Raw genomic sequence first — 22,401 nt, 5'->3', positions numbered from 1 at the left:
ACGTGATAGTAGAAAAAAATAATATTTTGCGAGATATTGGCAGTAAAAATATAAATTATTAGATAAAAATCTTCTTTCGAATTAGTTAGAGGTAATAAATTTCACTCACCGTTTCATCTATTTTATGATTATCGTCTTCATCTCGCTGGAGACACATCCAGATATCACAAATAATATGAATCACTACACAACAATGGTCAATATAAAATAGTAAAAGTCAGTGACCACAAACGGCACCCAGCGGCACACCTTGGTCGTTCTCTTGAAATGACTGAAGCGATACGGGTCCAATGTTTTGAATACAATCTGTAACAGAACAGAAAAACAATAATAAACTCGACTGCCAGTGGCAATAGCTTTAAGTATGTTAAGTAAGGGTTACGATGAGAGCCACACACTCGAACGCTTGACGAACATCGACCTTAAGCTTTCAGACATAAGAACACGTTTGCCCCAGACATTGAAAACAGATGGTGGATGCTTACATTTTTTAATAGAATCCTAGATAATTTTAATGTTTGTCTAAACATATACTTTATTATTATTGACGTTTGAAATAGTAATGGAGTCGGGACGCTTATGGGATAAAACAACGAGTTCGAGCTATACACCGTAGCTGGCACATGCTTACAAATAAAGTATTTTTAAAAAATATCACGGAAAGATCGTATGACGCAAATAAACATAAATTATGTGAATTGTATTGACTGTTGGAGACAACATCACGAACAGATTACTGTAGATATTAGATTTAGCACGTTCGTTCACCTTTAGTTCTGTTTCTTGTGAATATTTTAGCACATTTGCCAATTAATTGTAGGGAAAAATGAGAAGCATGTTAAATTATGCTCACGTTAACATGCATAAAAGATATAGGCATGAAAATGGTATAACTGTGTACTGCGATATGTACGTGTGCAATTCAGAATTATAAATTGAGTGTGTATTTGATTATCAATAGATACGATAGATGATTATATTAATTCAACTTGTATAATTATTACCTACTATTAGTTATATTAATATCTACTATCGAAGATAAAGCCTTCTTCAGTGTACAAACTTCAGCATAGTTTGTAATATTATAATCAAATTCTTAATCTTCAATCTCATACTAAATCTACATGAACACTTAGTCTCTTCCATTCATACACAAAATATCTGCTCTTGCTCCAGTTTTTAATTCGCCAAGAATAACCTCAAATTAACAAACACCTTTGCAAATAAGTCGGCAATTTGTGTAGGTCTCATAAATTAGTCCCCCCAATTTTCTAAGCTATTCCAAGTCAATCAAACATATTTAATTTGCGTTTAGGTAATGTAATTTATGTGTCAACGCGGAAACACGAAGCGTTGTATAAATAAATTTGCATTTCGCGAAGGTCACAGCTATTTATTGCGATTATTTAAATAATCAAATTCGTAAAGCGGTCAAAGGACGAATTCTTTGCCGCCTTACACGTGTTTTCATGTCTGTCTGTGCGGATAACCTTGATTGAAAGATAGGAGGTATGAATCGCGATAAACGCGTTTTTAAACCGTAATTCGTAATTTATGTAATTATTTGATTATTATCTGTCTTGTCATAGTTTACGGACATATTTTGTCGGGATGATAATATAATATATAGTTAAGAATTGATCCGCTTTCTGCATAGTTATTGACGTTTTACCACAGATAATTTAGGTAATACACTATACTTGTTGTACCTACTGTACCTATTGTAGGTAGGAATATCATTGGTAAAACAATAGTGTTTAAATATTAAATTATAAATATATAAACAAAAATTGCAATATTCGATTGAAGTAGAGAAAAATGCATCGTAATCCGATATTCCAAACATGACACAGCTCAACCAAACACCTAAATTGTTATTGTAACAACGAAACATAACCCCCAAGTCCCAACAGAAGTGACCTTGCATTACAAGCGTTTTAACACGTCGGTATACAAGTTATATAAATAAACATATTTTTAATAGTAAGCCTTTTGACTGTTTCTAAGCAATGATTAATACCAGTTTAAATAAAACGTTTATTTTTAAGTCTAAGCAGTTTCGACTCCTATGTTTTTATGCGGACAATTTCTATGCTTTGATAGCTTAAAGCATTAAACCAACATGCTCTAAGTTTGATAGTGTACTCAGTCGATGCAATTTCCAATTTTATTTTTTTCCTCTTCAGTTTTATTGAAAAAAAATCTAGGTACATTTCCATTTTTCTCCAGCCAAATCGTATTTATAGCTTAGGTAGTCCTTAGTCAATAGACACGCATACAGGAAATACGGAATAAATTTAATATTTTTAAAATGTGACCTTTGAGTCTTATTTTGCAAAACCACGTTGTTGTTGTCTGAATTTTAACAGACATAGCGGCGTCTTTAACTTATTAGAGTAGCGGTCGGTCATACTATAATACGTAGTATATTATTATTAGTCTGTGCTATAATATTAATTGGGGTTCCAGTTTTAAGTTTTTTCATAAACCACAGCCTAAATAGACCTGCGATGTTACTCAGTATCATAAAAAAGCAAAGAAAAAAATATCGGCGAATATCAAATAGAAGTCTGATGTTGTACGAAGCTTTTACACACTATAGATTTTATCGGACAAACCACAGGACAAACCACATAAAACCGGCAACCACAGACTAATAATAATATACTACGGCAACCATAAAAATCAAAATTGACAATCACGCCATCTATGCCGCCACTAATGAACTGCTAAGCATTCTCGAATCGCAGAACATGACTGCCATCTATGACACACACCATGAATCTTTGTTGTTTTTTTTAACGTCACGCCTGTTGCATAGCCCGCCGATTGTTTACACAACACAAAAGACCCCTGTTTGTTTTTCGCTATACGTTTCCTGGTTTGTTTTGTGTGAACTCGTTTTAATGTGTGCGTGTGTTTTCACAGCCGCCTATGTGTTTAAGCATTGTACACAAAGTGTTGTTTGCACGTTTCGAGCCGGTAATAAATTTTGTCTTGTAGTTATTTTATGTGGTTATAACAGCTGAAGATCCATTATGAGTCGTTTGAACTACATAGTATTGTTAAAACGTTTGTTGTCTCATATATTTAAATGTATTGACAGAAAACCTATATCTTAAATTATTATGGACGTGCTATAGTCAACTATTCAGATGTTTATCTTTGAAATATAAATAACGTTGTTATCATAGAAACAACGTTTATATTTAGATTTTTAAAAATGCTAATTTTGTGCTGAGTCATTATCGTCCACATTACCATAAAGTGTTTTTAAAACAGCTATAGATTGTTTATTTCTTATGTTACATTTTATGTTACATATCTTAGATACAATATAATTATAGATACGTTCCGTCATAGTTGGTAATATAATGTAACACAATCAACAATTTGTAAAAATTAATAAATGTCAACAACATCAACTCATCAACATTCCTCTTGGTCCATTGAAAAGTTACATTTGGGGTCGCATTTTTTAGAGGACGCAATTTTATTTTTTTGATATGTAGGGGGGGTCAGTGTGAAGCTATCACCAAGTTTGTGGGGTCGCCACCCTTGTCCCACGGCCGCCATCTTGAAAATAGCGGTTGAAATGGTTTTTACGATATATCTCTTAAACTATTTATCTGATAATAAAACAATGTTAACATTATTCGTTGCAAATTAAATTCTCTACAACTTAGGTTCAGTAACTTTTTGTCGTAGAACTATAAACAAAAAAGTTATAAGTGAAAATGTTCAGAAATTAGAGATGTTTATATTTTTCAATAAAACTTTTTTTTATAAGTTTACGAAGAAATTATATCAGACCATTTTTGTAGATTGTTTTTCGTAAAACAACTTTTATTTACAACATTTTTTCATTAAGTAAATAGCTAAGGTTTTACAGCCATCCGAAGTGAGTACTATTTTAAGTACTCTTTACTATACAGAATACGATATATTATGTGTGTACTAATAATAATTTGTCACCAGTAATTATTTTATTTTTGTTATAATAATATTTTTAATAATTAATTTTACAATATTATTAATAATTAATTATTGAATCTTTTCCCCACAACCCAGGAGGTAGAGTCTGGAAGTGCGTTTTTTTTACGTCGAAAAGCAGGGCTGAAATGTTCTGCAGTGTGCTTCCATTGTTGTGGAGTCTGGGAAAAGAGCCAATAGCCAATTTATTATGTATAGTTACTACTGAAAAATAGTACTCACTTCTGAGCGCTGTAAAACCTTAGCTATTGACGTAATGAAAAAATGTTGTATATAAAAGTTGTTCCTCGAAAAACAATCTACAAAAATAGTCTTATATCATTTCTTCGTAAAATGATAAAAAAAAGTTTTATTGAAAAATATAAATAGCTCTAATTTCTGAACATTTTCGCTTATAACTTTTTTATTTATAGTTCTACGACAAAAAGTTACTGAATCAAAGTTGTAGAGAATTTAATTTGCAACAAATAATGTTGAAATTGTTTTATTATCAGATAAATAGTTTAAGAGATATATCGTTAAAACCATTTCAACCGCTATATTCAAGATGGCGGCCATGGGACAAGGGTGGCGACCCCACAAACTTGGTTTTAGCTTCACACTGACCCCCCCTACACATCAAAAAAATAAAATTGCGTCCTCTAAAAAACTCAAGGTCAGGCCTAAAAAATGTAACATTTCAATGGATCATCTCATTTTGTTTCATAAAATTTATTTTTATGTTCTAATTTAAATTGTAGACAATTATTTTATTTACCTTCTTTGTCTTTTTAGAATCTGAAATAAAAAGGTATTTGCCACTTTTCTTCCCCGACGTTTCAATCAGCTCCTTTCCAAAAAGTTGTAAAACTGTTCTTCATCTCATCTATGGTTATTGGTTTGGCAATGGTTCCATATAATATAGGTAATTTAATAAATTATACCTATAATTATTGAGAGGCAAACAAAATAAATTAAAATTACCTACTTAAAAAATATTAAACACGTGGAATGAGATCAAACGAAATTACAAACAAGCTTATTGTTATAAAAATATAAAAAAAAGCCGATAAATTGATTGTTTATTTAAAAAATAACATCTTATCAACATTTATGTAATTGTAAATATTCGCAAACGAATAAACATAATTTGCGATAAGGAAAAAATTGGTCAAGTACGTTGTGAGATAAATTTGAGGGTAAGTCATTGGAAAACCGGAAATATGCCGATCTTTTGAAATCATATGCTAATAAATCTGGTTAGAACCGGTTTCCGAACGTTTGATTGGTCGTTGATGGATGGAATAAAATGGGCTTGACAATAAGTCTAAATTAATTTTACGCAATTTTAAATTTCATATGCAAATTCTCATACCTATAATGATAATTGCATTATTTGGCGCATGTTAAGAAATTTCTAAAGTTTATATTATGTGGTAAATTTATATTGCGTTAGTCTTTATGTGTAGACCTACACAAAATTGAAATAAATGAAGTCCGAACAATTAGATATCTATATCCTTGTAGATATTCAACTTTTAATTGCTTGTCATTTGATTTTCATTCAAAGTCAATAATATTATCTATAGACAAAAGTATTCATAAGAATATTTCATTCAATACTAGTGGTTACTGGTTGCAGATATCAATTATTACCTACAAACCAATTCACAAACTTACTTTACCTCTCCAATCTCCACACTGGTATACCTACTTACCTAGAACTATAAACAAACTGAAAGTTGAAACCTTACACTTTTTTGTATTACTTATCCATTTTCTAAAATAGAATGAACGTATTTGTGCCGAAAGTACCCTAAATTCTAAAAATAAACTAAATTGTACATAAAATAAGAACAGGAATTAATAAGAAAGTCTTTAGTTTTTTTTTAATTTTCCTCAATACAATATATTGAGAAAATCTTAACTTATCTATCTTTTATTTTAAAATGATATTATTTACTCGACATTAAATTAAATGTTTACAGGAAAACCTCATAATAAGTTATCTGTAATTTAAACAAACACTCCACTTATATTTAATTATATAGATTATACATGTAACATGAATCTATTTTTTATCAATACCTACTACGATATAAGTAACACCAATTATTTAACTTAGATACTTCAGTATACTTAGTGTGCTATAAGTTATAAAGTCTAGAACTAGTATGTTATACAATTATAACAAGAAAATTTAATAGTGCACTAACTTTTGCCTTCGGGTTTTCTCAACATCACTTTATCGTCCGATAACTTATCGGCTAGTCGTTCATTACCTTTAAATTTATATATTTCACCTCCTCGCTCGGCTCCTCGAAATGAATAACAATAAGGATTAAGGAGCCCATGTTTCTTATACGTGGACGAAACACTCTAATATATGAGAAACATCTAATGTATGAGAAGATAACGAATAATATCATAAATATTCTAGCTGCTAATGCTATGCCCCGCGGTTCTTCCCGCATTGCTCCGATCCTAGTGGTCTACGAGACACAAGTGATGGCATATCACTACATAGTATAAAACAAAGTCGCTTTTTTTGTCCCTATATCCCTATGTATGCTTAAATCTTTAAAACTACGCAACGGATTTTGATGCGGTTTTTTTGTAATAGATAGAGTGATTCATGAGGAAGGTTTTAGTATATAAATTATTAGGTTTTAGACAAAGCGGGCGAAGCCGCGGGCGGAAAGCTAGTAGCCTATATAATAGTATTCCTTCATAAATAGCCTAATTAACACTGAATCGGCTATTAAAATCGGACTATCAGTTCCTGATCATATTATTAGTATCGATATATAGATGGGAACATACTATCTATACTTATATTATAAAGCTGAAGCACAGAGCTGAAGAGTTTGTTTGTTTTAACGCGCTAATCTCGGGAACTACTGGTCCGATTCTTTCGGTGAAGGCTATACGTAGGCTATATAATTATCATCTCGCTAAGACCAACAGGAGCGGAGCACTACGGGTAAAACCGCGGAGCTCAGCTAGTTTACTTACAAAACTCGTTTACCTATCTGTCTGGAGAATGTAGCCAAATGCAAATCCACAGCGCAAGTACAAAGAAGTTTTTAAACTACATATTGTGTACAAAGCAAGCAATTATTTACCACTTAAGCAATTATCTTGCGAAACAAAACAATGGACTATGGGAAAAATGCTCGCCTTTCCTAACCCGATATACATTCACACATGAAATAGCACGAAAACACTAATAAATGCACACAATGCTTGCTGTTTGTGTTTTTGTTTTTTATGGTAATTGAAGGCTATAGTGGGTATTATATTATCTGTGCTGTCAGTATATGTGTATGTTGCTTAATCTTAATACTATTATAAAGGCGAAAGTTTGTATGGATGTATGGATGTATGGATGTTTGTTACTCTTTCACGTAAAAACTACTGAACCGATTACAATGAAATTTAGCACACATATAGAGGGTAACTTGGATTAACACATAGGATAGGTTTTATCCCGGAAATCCCACGGGAACGGGAACTATGCGGGTTTTCCTTTGAAAACGCGGGCGAAGCCGCGGGCGGAAATCTAGTAAAGTAATAAAATTGGTAGATTCTATCTATAGATCTTGGACAGTTTTCAATTCTGTTCAAAACGCTTATATTAGCTTCAGTCTTCACCTGTATGTGTGTAACCGACACCTTTTGATTCGAATTTGAACCACCAAAACGGACAGATTTAATCCAAACTATGTACACGTATCACTATCTCTGACAGGTGACAATACGATAATTTTATAAAATACCCTGAATAATGAAATATTTCGTTGAGATTTAATAACATTCTGCAAATTGAATAAGGATAAAACAACACAGTGACAATTGTATGTTTGTCAGTAACTAGATCATACTAGATTGGGAACAAAACTTGAAAAGCTAGTCTACAGTCTGCACCATATCCTCCTACTATTTCATAATAATATATTCGCTTCATTTCTATTTATATGCTAAGTTGTATATTATTTCAGAAATCTATACATATAATAAATCTGTAGAAGGGTCATTTCTGTACATTGAAAATATTGAAAAAATAAATAGCAGGGGATGTTACTGGATCGATACCAAACCCAAATATGTGATTAAAAAATTTTTTGTCTGTCTGTCTGTCTGTCTGTCTGTCTGTCTGTCTGTCTGTCTGTCTGTATGTGAAGACATCACGTGAAAACTACCGGTTCGATTTCGATGAAACTTGGTATAATTATACCTTATTATCCTGGGCGTAAAATAGGATACTTTTTATCCTGGAATAATACATAGAAAAAAAAATAATCTTAATTTTTCAGTTTTATCCATATGTTCTGTAGAACCGCCAACACGTTGCGTATTATTATAGGCCTAGCCGTATTTGGGTCCAATAGATATTTATAAGATGTCATTGTCAGAGTTACTCAAAATGAAGAAATAAACCATCCACGCGATGACCGACATCCGCGCGGACGGAGTCGCGGGCGGAAGCTAGTAGTTAACTATAAATTACAAAAATATTAATTACATATATTCGTAACCTATACTACTAATACTAATAGTATAAAGCTCAACAGTTTGTCTGTTTGTTTGCTTGCTTGAACACGCTTATTGCAAGAACCACGAGTTGATTTGAAAAAAAATTCACTGTTAGATAGTCCATTTATCGAGGAAGGCTATAGCATCACGCTAAGAGCGGAAGTAAGAACAATGCGGGTAAAACCGCGGGGCACAGCTAGTCAATATGATAAAAAAAGGAAATTTCTAATGTTTAGTCACACTTATATAAAAAAGGTAAAACTAAGTTAATTCAGTCAACATTTTTCAGGTCCATTGCCCCTTCATTGAAAAAACCTTTCCAAAAATACTTCAGTAGTAAATGCTAAAGTTATTCGTATATAGGTTAATAAACATAGGTCCAATATCAGTGATAGATAAAACAAAATGTTTATATTCGCCGATACGTAAACTATGACGTAAATCGTTTATCTTATATCGTTAAATGATAGAACTAAAAAAATATCGCATTTTTTTTATAACTCTTGCATGCACGTACTCTTAATTGCTTTGATTTTAATCTTTTGTTAAAACAAATAATCTTTGTTAGACTTCATTTTTCCGAGCATTTTGGGCAGACGTTTGCAATAAAATTCACAGAATGTAAATTAAAGTTGATTAAATTTATTCAAAAGGCGAAGCAAAACCGCGGGCTAGAAACAAGCTTACAGATTTATCATGTTACATCTTTCCCATGGTACAAGAGTAATTAAATAGAGTGCAGTCCAACTCGCACTTGGCCGGGAAATAATGTTGAAATTTGTGAACTTTATCTGATATTTACGGTCCATTATAAAAACCCTGGGTTTTAATTAAATGTCATATGACCTTGACTCCGGTCGATAGTTCAGTGGAGAAAGTAATGTCAAGTATTTGTCCCTGACCGTTGAGTTGAGAGGTCGCAGGTTCGACACCAAAATTGAAATGTCAAAAAGTTATAAATCGCGTGTGACGTCATCATTTCCGTATACCAATGAGCTGTCAATGCCTTGAATATGGATCTTTTTTAAAAATCAATAAAATTGTTTCAAACAGGTATACCTACATATATATTTAAGTTTGTAAATTCCTCCCGATTACATTTGCAAATTGCAAAAATAAAATGATTTTTCTTTCATTGATTTTAAAGATAGACGCTATCTACATGTTCACTCTGAGACGCGTTGGGCTCATTAATTACAAGACAATATTAAAATTATGATTAACTCATATACTAAGTATTCCTTTAGGATCTGCAAAAAAAAATACACACTTTTCTTTCGCAATTGAACCATTCCACATTGCTCCAAGCCCACTCTTAGTAACATGACGAAAAATATGAAAACGTCGAAAACCTATTTACCCAACGAATTATTACATTTTTTAAGTCAATTTAGAAATGGCTGTACACGTGCCGCCAATGTTTAGGATACATAACGAGGTCGGAAGTGTTGTTGATAGCCATTTATTTAGAATTCGAGGTTACAACATTATTTAGGTTGTATTGTTTTATCAGTACCAAGGCGCAATTTCGTGCTGAAACCGCGTATATGCTTGATTTGCAGATGGAACGTTTTAAATTGACGCGATGTAAGGATAGTTGGTTAGTTATTTGTAAGGATGGATTGTGTGTGTTTGTGTGTGTTTATGTGCGATGTATCTGTGATTTGAAGACGTATATAAATCGTACAACAAAATTTTCGTTTCGCTAGGTAGGTATGTGAACACATAATATGCGCGAGTCTAGATAATATTTTAATAAGCTTATTATAAAACGACTGATTCTTCAAGTAGATAATTCATTAATTGAAAATTACTTAATGATCTAAGATTAAAAAGCGTAATACAGGAGCACACTTTTAAGTAAGTCCTTATTTCAATACATATTATATAAAGTAGTGAGTCACAATGTATTAAGATCATAATACATATATCAATAATCAAGTTTTATCACGAAATTTTGATATGACCTAGATACCAGAAAAAAATCCCTAAACCTAAAAATAGATTTAAAAACTAAGCACTTAGCAACAACCCACAAACACTGTCCCAGTTCTGATTCCCTTATCACTATCACCTGGCACCGTTGGATCTGATCTTCGTCTATATACTACAAAAATGTTTGTTGTATATTTTTGCAAGGCTCACGATAACGCTATCGCACGCCTACACGCGCACACACGCACACATGGATCTTGCGTTTTTTATGCAGAGAAATTCATAGACGTAGAAATTTTTTTGAACGTTTTCTAAAATTGGTGTAATATATTTTCACATGTTAAGTAGGTACATACCTACTAGCTGTAACAGCTAACAGGTGTTTTTAAAAATCGATGAAAATATGAATTTTACATCACTATCCCAAACGTTAGTGTAAAAGGCTTTAATGTGTATGTTTCTTTATGCTATTATGGTTTCTTATAAAAACAAAAAAATCATACATAATTAATTCAAAGATTTCAAACCTTATCATTTGAATGCTCACCACCTTTTTAACACGATTTTATTATTACTTACTACAAATCATGCTACAAATATAATTCTGTTTCACAGATTGATTTTCTCTGATATTCTATATGCAAGGCAATGATCAGCCTCTTTTACTGCTAAATCAATTTATTTTTTCGTCTACACTGGGAACCTACTTATAATATGCACGTGATCGGTTGACCTTGACCCTTATACCACATTATTTGTAAGCACCTATGTCCTATACCCTTTTAACAGGCTTTTAAAAAAAGGAAGAGTGCTCAATTCGACTGTATTTTTAAGACAGGTTATTTGCTTTTCATACCTGTATACCATAATATATATTGTATACAGTACATTTATGTAGGCTGAAAGCAAGGCATTGATCATGACAAAATAATACACACTGTTGTGTGTGCCTGGAAGAAATCGCTTTTAAGCGATAAGGTCACCTTTTGTACTTTACCTCGCATCCATACAACTATATAAGTATACTGTATATTGTATTGTTAAATGGTGTGGTACAATAAATGGTTAAATAAATAAACAACATATTTTATATTATGTTATATGTGTTAGCTTATAGCTATAGCCTATAGGTTCTTGAGTTATATTAAGAAATTAAATCCCTTAATGAAAAATGTGTTAACAACATGAACATTTTAACTTAGGTACAAGTTACACCGTCTTAGGCTGCCATTTTGAAGTTAGAGTGAAAGTAGAGTACCTACGTCCTAAAATTAGTAGGAATAATGTCTAAAATCAATGCAAAAGCGAAAATAAAAAATGTGTGCATGTACTTAGTGTACACACGTAAGAAGTGAAATTTCTTTAAGACCTTATTTTTCAAAAAATAATTTACTATATGTAACTTAACAGAAATACGTCGAATCACGCGTGGTAGGGATAAGAAAAAGATGGCGCGTAACGGAAAAATGTCATGCGTAACGAAAAAATGTTACACTAAATTTTTTTCCAACCCCGATAAAGAAGTTTCACTTCAAAAACAATCAAACCTTCTTACATGATATTTATTATTTTGCATTGATACATAAAATTTCACATATATGACAAAATAACTACTTACTAACACTTAACTAACACAATACCAAAGATTTTCGTAACTCTAACCTTCAGCAGTCGGTTCCTACTGAATTGATAGTACTTTAAGTAATTCAACTTGCAAGTTGCATAGCACGTCGATTTTTGTCTATAAAATCTATTTTTATACATTTACGCATAAATTTGACAAACAGGTGAACTAAAATAGACGATTTTAGAAAATTTACCTACAAATGGCATCTATTTTTAGAAAAAATAAACCAATTTGTAACGCTCGTCAAGTCCTAAGTGTGGTTTATTGCAGAAAAAAAACCACTAAAAATTCGAGTATCGTGCAACTACTTGAATATTCAAATGGTGATTGTTAACGATAAAATTAAAGCACAATTAATTTATTATGTTTTAACGTATTTGTTCGAATAAATCGTTATTCTGCACTATAAAGAAATCTTCATCCAAAGCAGAACATAACATTTATTTTTCGAATTTTGAATCGAATTCATGAGTAAATTTTCTAATGAAGAAAGTTCTACACATATACACCATAGAAATTTAGTTACTGTAATTTATTTATAGCATTACATCTAAAAGTAATTAATAAATCTATTATTATAATAATATAGTGATCTATCAATTTGGCATGCAGGTAGATGTTAGGACGTAGGCATCCGCAGAAAGGATTTCCCGAAATTCTTGTGAGAACGGGGAATAACGGGGATGCACGTACAAAGTCGTGGGCGGCAGCTAGTATTATATAAATTATTTTAGCAGGATGCGATTAAAATATAGGCCTTCCGTATTCCGGAAACTGACTAATCCCAGAATATGTAGCATAAAATAAACTTAGAACAAAAATTGTCAAACTTGCATTGTGTATGAATAGTTAGGTAGGTACCTAATACTTTTTTTCATATTAATAATCAGAATAGAGCTAAAAATATTCGAGTCAAAGCTGGCCCATAGCAATAGGTAATGGCCCATAGAGATCAAATGACTAACGTAGGTACCTAATAATAGGAACAAGCTGTAATTTAACATAAAAAATAAACCTTGTATTTGTATTATTATGAAATAACTTTAGATGTAACTTGTAAGTTTTTTAAGGTAGAAACAACTTAAATGTAAATCTTGGCGGGATTAAAAGTATGTAATTGTTACTTTTTATAGAATTTATGCATAATTGTCTAGACGGATGGCTGCGACCAGCGACTTACATTAATATGTATTCTATTAAAATAGTTTCTAAATTAATTTATTCATATTTTGTACATCCAGTTACACCAACTGTAAATCTTAACTAATTTAAAATAAACCGAATTTGTTGCTTACTCGTAAAAATTTGATTACTTACTAGATCTACTGTAACTTGATCCCTGTTACAAAGAAAAATGCATACATGAGAGAGATCTTTTAAAACTGGTCACACATTCTTAAAAGGAAAACGAGGGCGCGCCGCTATTTAACAAATAATATCGATGTATGTGTGATCTGTAAAACAAATATCTTAGATAATAAATTAATAAGGAATTTGAGACGAATCCTCTTGTCCAAACATTAATTAAAATAAACAAATCTCGCTAGTCACGGTGATTTGAGGAAAATACAGAGTTGAGTGTGAGGTTCCGTGATTATAGATGTATTTCACTAGTCACTTTTAAAAGCGTTTTTAATTTTAATTTTAAATCAAACAAACTTATTACCACTGTCAACTGACAACTGTGCTACGAGAATCATAATCCCGAAAAACTTACATACAATAACCATGGTTAGTGGTTTGTTTGTTTGAACGCGCTAATCTCAGGAACTACTGGTCCGATTTTAAAAATTATTTTGGTGTTAGATAACCCACAGATAGCCCATTTATCGAGGAATTCTACATTATCACGCTAAGGCCTAAGACCAACAGGCGCGGACTGCGGAGCACTGCGGGTTAAACTGCGAGGCACAGCTGCAGTTATACATATTTCATAGTAGCTGCGCTCCGCGGTTTCACCCGCGTGGCTCCGCTCCTTTTGGTCTTAGCGTAATCTAATATATATATTATATGGATGTATGGATGTTTGTTACTCTTTCACGTAAAAACTACTGAACCGATTACAATGAAATTTAGCACACATATAGAGGGTAACTTGGATTAACACATAGGATAGTTTTTATCCCGGAAATCCCACGGGAACGGGAAGTATGCGAGTTTTCCTTTGCAAACGCGGGCGAAGCCGCGGGCGGAAATCTAGTGATATAATATAGCCTATAGCCTTCCACGATGAATGGGCTATCTAACAGTGAAAGAATTTTTCAAATCGGACCAGTAGTTCCTATATATTTTACGTAAATAATATAACCCTAAAATCTTTTATTTACTATTTACAACTTATCATAACTCAATGGTTTACCTTGAGGTCGTTGGAAACCGAAATTATTTGGATTTTCCATTTACATTCGCTTATTATTGATACGAGTTATTTTTGAGTCATTATTTACTCATATCTCGTTGATATTATTAAGTTTAAGAATTATGACAATAATTATTAAATGTCACAAACGTATAACTTTATAAACTTTTTGAAAATAAATGAATAACAATTTTTAAAATAAACATTTTAGGGCTGATTTTTCAATCCTTGGTTAATACTTATTCGTCGAATAACGTATTAAACTACCATTTCAAAAATGTATTCTTTGCCCGTCTTTGATAGTTTACGGGTGACATTTTAATATTATCGTGTAATACTTTATTGGGCGGATAAGTTTTATCCATGGATTGAAAAACCGGCCAAGTGCGAGTCGGGCTCGCGCACAAAGGGTTCCGTAGCAGCAAATATAATAAATTACAGTTAAATCAACCTATCTCAAAAACTATAAGAGATACTTTGATCAAACCAAAAATCGTTGAAAGAGTTAATTAGCATGCATCACCTCTATTTTTTTTAGAATTTTATACCCCGTAGTTATAAAAATAGAGGGGGGGGACATACTTTTTACGACTTTGAGAGCTGATATCTCAAAAACCGTTCACTTTAAGAAAAATGTTTTTTAGAAAACTTTATATCATTTTAAAAGACCTTTCCATTGATACCCCACACGGGTATGTACATCGAAAAAAAAAATTTCATCCCTCAGTTACATGTATGGGGGGCCCCACCCCCAATTCTTTTTTTACTATTTAGTGTCATATTTTTGTAGCGGTTCATACAACACATATTCCCATCAAATTTCATCACTGTAGTACTTATAGTTTCCGAGTAAATCGGCTGTGACAGACGGACAGACGGACAGACGGACAGACGGACATGACGAAACTATAAGGGTTCCGTTTTTGCCATTTTGGCTACGGAACCCTAAAAATCGGCCCTTAATGTAGTGTACATAGGTATGTACCGACACATAAGGAACGCGATGGTAATTCACAAATAGGCATCGTTTTAAAAAAAAATTAACCAATCATAAAACTTTTATTATATTTTTCATTGAAATGTGCGCAACTGGAAATCCAAGATGGCCAACTTTTCACGCGCAATCATACAGTCATACAGTTCATACAAACTTGTAAGTAAATGCGAAGTTTAAAATTGATAAAATTAAAATATATATGTATATGTTCAATATTGCATATTTTGTATACTTAGGTACTATCGTTTGCCCTCTATCTATGAACAGTTCAATAATTTTTGTCGAATACATCACTTAGGTATTTATAGTTTTTTTTTTACAGAGATAGTAAAATAAAATCATAAAATGTCTTTTCAAACAAATAATATATTATTAATCATAAAAATTATTTATTCTACCAGATTCTACCTAATGCTATCTGTTATAAAAAAAACACTTTATTTTTAACATAATCAGCCGACTGAAGTCAAATTAAGAACAATCTCCTTTTAAAAGTACCTACAGTGAAAAATTAAAAAATAAATATTATTACCCAAATTATACGAATATATTCATATTTTAAATGCCTTTAAAGAGCAATGCACTGTCAGTTAAATAAATAATTAATATTATTGTAACTGAAGTTTTTTAAATTCACTTAATTATTCTTACAATGCCTAAGTTAAAATATTTAATTAGGATAAGAATAGCGAGATTAGATTTTATTACTAGGATATTTTCCTCAATCATACATAATATGCGTATCTATTTAAATTTTTATGTTACATAAAAAAGTTTATACATTTTTTGTATTTTTAATTGCTTTTGCTTTTATTTAATCTCCTTGCAGATTTTGTAAATTATAATTTATTTATTTAAAAACCTGTATATTATTTTTATATCTTTGACACCTTATTAATCGAAAATATAATATGAAGATATTCTTATTGATGTAGGTATGTTAAAAAATGGCCATCTCGTCAGTGCAAGCGAGATAGAAAACATAAATAGAATACATAGGTAGGTAATCATTAATTACTCCTATTGTATTTTACTCCTATGTTTTAAATAAAATATTTTCTTTGTTGTTGAATATAGAATTACTTTCTCGAAACAACTCTTGAAGAGCCATGGCCAAGGGGTATACTCCCTTATTTTGATTCTAACCCTCTGTTTATCTTAGCATTGTTTATAGTAAGATTAATGTACTGATTCATAGATTATAGATTTGTATCTATCGTATAGATATTCAATTTTATAGGAATTAAAGGTTTTTTAGAATCTATAAATGCTGCCATTCACGACCATCTGCACCATACTGAAGAAAGACTGAAGAAATTAAAAAATTCATTTTGTCATTTTTCACGATAAGCTTTTGAATCGCTATTAAAATAGAAAGCACAGATATTCCGTAAAAATATAGGAAATGAAAGCTAAGCAAGCAAAGCAAAGGAAGTATTTTCGGCACTAGTAGTGTTTTCCAAAAAAACACTACTAATTGTTGAACACCTACAGTCTAACTGTGAATAGCCACATATTACTTAACCACAGAGTATGTTCTGTTAGTTATAGTAGTGGTTATAGTAAGGTTATAGTCTGTGGTATCATCGCTGTCAAATTAGGCGGGAATTCTGGTCAGTTTTGTGCTGTGGTTTTGTGCGCATACAAAAATGTCAATTCAATAGAGAGGACCCGCGACCTCTTCTCTAAGCAGCTCGACTTAAAAAAGTGCATTTTTAACTTTTAACCGATTTCACAAAAAAAAATCTTGGTACCTATGTATCGAAGTACTTTTTAAATTGATTGATACCTGAATAAAGTATATAATATATTTCTATAGATAATCTTTTAAAAATAATAATATATCATACGAAACACGTTTTTATACGTATTTATTCGTTGATGGCTTATTTTGATACATAATAAATAATTCAACAATTTTTTTTAAGACTTGGCCTTCATTAATTGTAAATTTGCCAGTTAAGTTTGCAAATATAGCCTATTTGTGTAAAAATAGTTTCTGATCAAAAAATTGTTTCAGCCAATTGAAATTGTTTTTCCTAGCCTGTAACACAAAACCTGTTATGTCGCAAATTTATATCTTCTCAATAATAATTTATGGATATATTTATCATTAGGTATTTATCTAAAAGTCTAAAAATAAAAACACAATAACAGGTGAGGTCATGAACAATGAACAAAGTTAATTTTTGACAAGATAAACAAAATGCTTTAATTATACCAAACGTGTTATTCAAATTTAATTAAGCTGGTTCATACCATTGATACTACAGCGAAGGGTTTTTTATAAACCATATTTTACTAATATAGTCGTATAGGTATTATATCTCTACTAGCTTTCCGACCGCGGCTTCGCCCGCTTTGTCTAAAACATAATAAATTATATATTAAAACCTTCCTCTTGAATCACTCTATCTTTTAAAAAAATCCGCATCAAAATCCGTTGCTTAGTTTTAAAAATTTAAGCATACATCCCTATGACCCTACATAGGGACAGAGAAAGCGACTTTGTTTTATAGTGGTTTTATCAAGTTTTATACTATGTAGTTGATACCTACATCTAATCTTCTTCACTACATAGTATAAAACAAAGTCGCTTTCCCTGTCCCTATGTCCCTATGTCCCTTTGTACGCTTAAATCTTTGAAACTACGCAACGGATTTTGATGCGGTTTTTTTTAATAGATAGAGTGATTCAAGAGGAAGGTTTATATGTATAATAAGATCCATTAAATAGTGGAGAAGTACTGTTATTTTTGAGGTTTCTAATGTGATGTCGTAAAAAATTACATTTATTCCGCTTACATTGCAAACGCAGGCTGAACCCTACGAGTTTTATCAAAATAATGTACTAAGTATTATACACATTGAAAAGGTCTACAGAAAAGTCCGCGATGGTATATGTCTATCTCTTATGGATAACCCACAATAACTTTTTTTGTCATTTACTTTTTACGACAAATAATGGCTAATTTTCGAAGCGATTTTAACCAATACAGCATTAATCCTTAACCAATTAAATACCATGGATACATTGTTCATTTAATATAGATCTATATGGCCCTTTACACCGTATGATTTAAGTGAATATTTTCGAAGATATTACAGATTTAAAAATTGCAGGACGTAGCGTTTGCGGCCGCCCGGCTATGTATTTTATACCCGTGCGATGCCGGAGGCCGGAGCGGGCCGCTATATTTTTATACCTATACAACGTTCACAATTTTTCTGTAGTGTATTTAGTATCAGCATTGCACCCGTGCGAAGCCGGGGCGGGTCGCTAGTATATATATAAAAATGAATCGCAAAATGTGTTGGTAAGCGCATAACTCGAGAACGGCTGAACCGATTTCGATAATTCTTTTTTTATTATATTCCTTGAAGTACGAGGATGGTTCTTATGTAGAGAAAACGTAAACATGTACCACGGGCGAAGCCGGGGCGGACCGCTAGTAAAAAATAAAAATGAAAGAACAAATCAATTCAATTCAATCTAATTTGAAACCATAATATGACTAGGTATACTTCCTTTAAGTCTAACTTTTAATTAGTTTTTAAATACTTTTTAGTTTTGGATGATGGATAATGAAACAATTCGTTTCAAATAAATTTAATGGTTTAATGTAAAGAAATTCAATTATTTTTTAATTATTTAACGCTAATGAAGCCTCTATTATTTTTAATACTACCTGTATACATTTTTATGTAATATTTCGTATAAAACGTAAAATATGTATTTTTTTATTTGTTAATAATTATTGATTATGTACAGGTAACCTTCACTTTTCCGTGCTTTTAAATAAATTCACCTCTAGTTTATGATTACTTCAGAATATCCAAAGTAGATACATAATAGGTATGAATCCCTTCTAATATTTTAAATGCGAAAGTAACTCTGTCGGTCTATCTGTTACACTTTCAATCGATTTTGATGAAATTTGGCACAGACAATCTTTAGACCCTGAGAAAGAACATAATATAGGCTACTGGCTACCTTTTATCAAAACACCACGCGGGCGAAGCCGCGGGCGGAAGCTAGTGTATAATATAGCTAAACCAACTAGGTAAGTACCTACCTATGTATTCATTATATACTTATCCTTATCTTTATGCTTTGTAGATATTATAGTCAGAACATACACGTGAATTCTTTTTTATAAGTTACCAACCAACAAATAAAAAAAAGTCGGTTCCACATAATAGGAAATTAATGAACAAAATTAATGAAAATCAATGAATCAACAATAAATTAGATACCCATTTTATCACATATTTATCTACACGTGTATTTAGTATTTACATACTCGCTAGTTAGTTACAGGAAAATCTATCAAAAATACCTATTTTATTATATTTCGTGTTTAGGTACATAATACATTCGCATTCTTATGTTAAAAACCGATACCTAATAGATAAATGGGAATGATATAATTTGTTCGTAAATAATTTACGTGGCGTACACGTAGTTACTATTCCATATAAGAAACATATAAATTAAAAAGTCAACTCATCAAACCTCGCCTAAATGCATGACAAGTGACTCCCTCCTCATGTCTCTTAAACAAAGTGACAATAACTCCATACACACATACACATATTATTTGTACACCCATACATGCAAAGAACCGGCTAGGTATTCGGTTTCCCGCCACCGGCGCGAACACGCACACTAAACACAACGAACAAACAATACAAACACTAACACAAGTAAATTTAAACTCACCTCAAAATAAATCCATTAGAAAACACACTTGTTCAAACAACTAGCGCTTAGCCTCGAAAACGCGTTAAAAAAACACTCGCGGCATTTCATGTATGCTCAACACTTTTCAAAATTTCGTCCCGCTTCCAGCCCCGCGCTCCCGCCGGTGTTTTCAAAATCGGAACTTTTGAATCTTTCGCGCCAATTGTCGCCGACCAAAAAGTATTTAATCTATCTCTCTATAATCTTATTTAACTTTATCTCTGTAACTGGGTCTGTAGGTGAACAAACTCAATGTTCGCAATTTTTTTACGCACCGAATCGCTTCCGCAAACGCGATTCAATCAAATACTAGAACGAATCAGAGGCCCCAACACAATTATTAACACACGTTGGGTTAAAAATAAACTATGATTAACTGCCATTAAGATTCGCGGAGACACGAGAGCCGGGCGCGTAAAAAAATATATTGTGATTGAATAAATAAAAATCGCGGGATTGTTGCTATTTTCGCCGCGACAAGCGGTTACGAATTACGATATGAATAATTAGCGAGCGAACATAGCGCAGTTGTCGTTTCATAAACCGTGCGCGTTAAAACTGAGTCGAAAGGCTCGGCCCGTGGTAGAGCATAGCGCCGAATAAAATAAACAACAATATACCTAAATACGCGACGGGCGCGGCCGCGTGTGCGTGCGCGTCTGTGTGTGCGTGTGTAAACAAGGGGCGACCCGGCTTGCATGACATCCCGACAATCAGCAACCACTTACTTCCTTTTTTTAATTGTCAGTGTCCAGCGCGTCTTGAAATTAATAGTCATAAGACATATGACGCTAAATTATGCATTTACTTCGCAAAAAGAATACGACTTGTCTTATTCACAGCTATATTATGTTTCAATTGCTTCTTCAATGGCAGCGTGAGTTAATTGTTATTTGTTATGCTACAGTTTTCCGTAATACTTTCTGAATTGTGTGAATAATAAGTAAATTACATATATATAAATTTATTAACCATAGACAAGAAATCAATTAAGGTAAATATATGTGATGTTATTGAATTTGTGATGTTTCTAATATACCTACTAACTTTAGTTTAGTTTTTTATTTATTTCGAGAAATAATTCATTGATGTAGCCATTACCTTAATAATACGACGATTCAGGTACTATTTAAGTATTTACAATATTTTTGATAAGTAAATCACTTTATAGCTCTTGAACATTTTTTTACGTAAAAACAATTTTCCAGTTTTCAAAAATTACAACTCATACAAAATATTAAGTGCAAATTATATCGCATCTTAACTATAAATCCACATTCATAACATAAAAATTATATATTACCACACACTATCCAATACAGCCCAATCCTCCCGCGAGAATAAACATATGACGTCACCGGCGAGTAAACAAACAAACAAACACATGCGCGCTCATGTTTCCTTAATACAATTATTATTAAACGTACTGTTTGATTATTTCGAAGTTCGAACGCGACCTCCGAGCGGGACACACGTCCTATGCTTTTTATGACCAATAAATAATAATCAATGCATACTGAAAACTAATCATATGCATAGTATAAATAAAAAAAGACGTGTGGCCACAGACATGTATAATAAATAATAATATATTATGTCTGTGCGTGTGGCACTCGGGGACTGCCGCGGTAAAGCTATTGCATAGCAGCATACCTTCAAGCCACACCTCCGTGTCCGTCGGAATGGGAAGCGTGAGGTTTTTCGTTACGGAATTTCTCGATTCGGTCCCCGCGCTCAAGGCCCGCGATAGAAGCTATTTATGCAAAAATCTTTCTATAACAATGATAATAAAATTATAAGTCATGTATCAGTGTTCTACTATAGGTAAACATATGAATTAAAGAAACAGAGTAATAAATTGAAAAATATGTTGGTATACAATAATTATGCTTTTAACTATTAAATCATTACTAAGTACTTAATTAGTCTTTTAAAAAGTGTTGTCTTTAAAAATCGATTTATCGATAATGGCCACACTGTGCAGCTGTTTATCCTACAGTAATATTATTATGAATTTAAAATATGTGTTTTCAATAGAATCTAATTTCTAACGTATAACATCAAAGGTTTGGGACCTATTTCACGATCAGAAAGCTACATTTTTCCTGAGTAACGTACATGCAATACTATTCATTTTTGTTTTTAACCCTGGTCCCTGTCAAGCGAACGGTGTCGGGAATCGGGATGAACAACTAGTCTAAAGTTTCAAACTAATTAAAAATTGATTTTGAT

The 22,401-nt window shown here is 32.1% G+C and overlaps 1 protein-coding gene across 3 annotated transcripts in view; it reads right to left on the bottom strand.

The window, feature by feature from the left end:
* Positions 1–21,019, bottom strand: part of FoxP (forkhead box transcription factor P) — a 68,384-nt gene extending 47,365 nt beyond the window's left edge. For 2 of the 3 annotated variants that reach the window (XM_089710360.1, XM_089710359.1), the window contains exons 1-2: positions 20,149–21,019; positions 110–306 (exon numbers count right to left, since the gene is read on the bottom strand). Coding sequence is in view for 2 of the 3 variants with exons in the window: in XM_089710359.1 (XP_089566485.1) it covers positions 110–157 (48 nt within the window). In the remaining variant the exon portion in view is untranslated. The remainder of the gene's footprint in view (positions 1–109; positions 307–20,148) is intronic. The other variant, XM_089710358.1, reaches the window with a different exon arrangement.
* Positions 21,020–22,401: the final 1,382 nt, after the last annotated feature.

The sequence above is a fragment of the Colias philodice genome, chromosome 24 (assembly GCF_061535455.1).
Source record: "Colias philodice isolate Cphi_HAF_F1 chromosome 24, ilColPhil1 Martin Lab GWU primary, whole genome shotgun sequence".
Taxonomy (NCBI): Eukaryota; Metazoa; Arthropoda; class Insecta; order Lepidoptera; family Pieridae; genus Colias; species Colias philodice.
The sequence above is the reverse complement of the archived record's forward strand: the minus strand, read 5'-3'. Positions and strand labels throughout refer to the sequence as shown.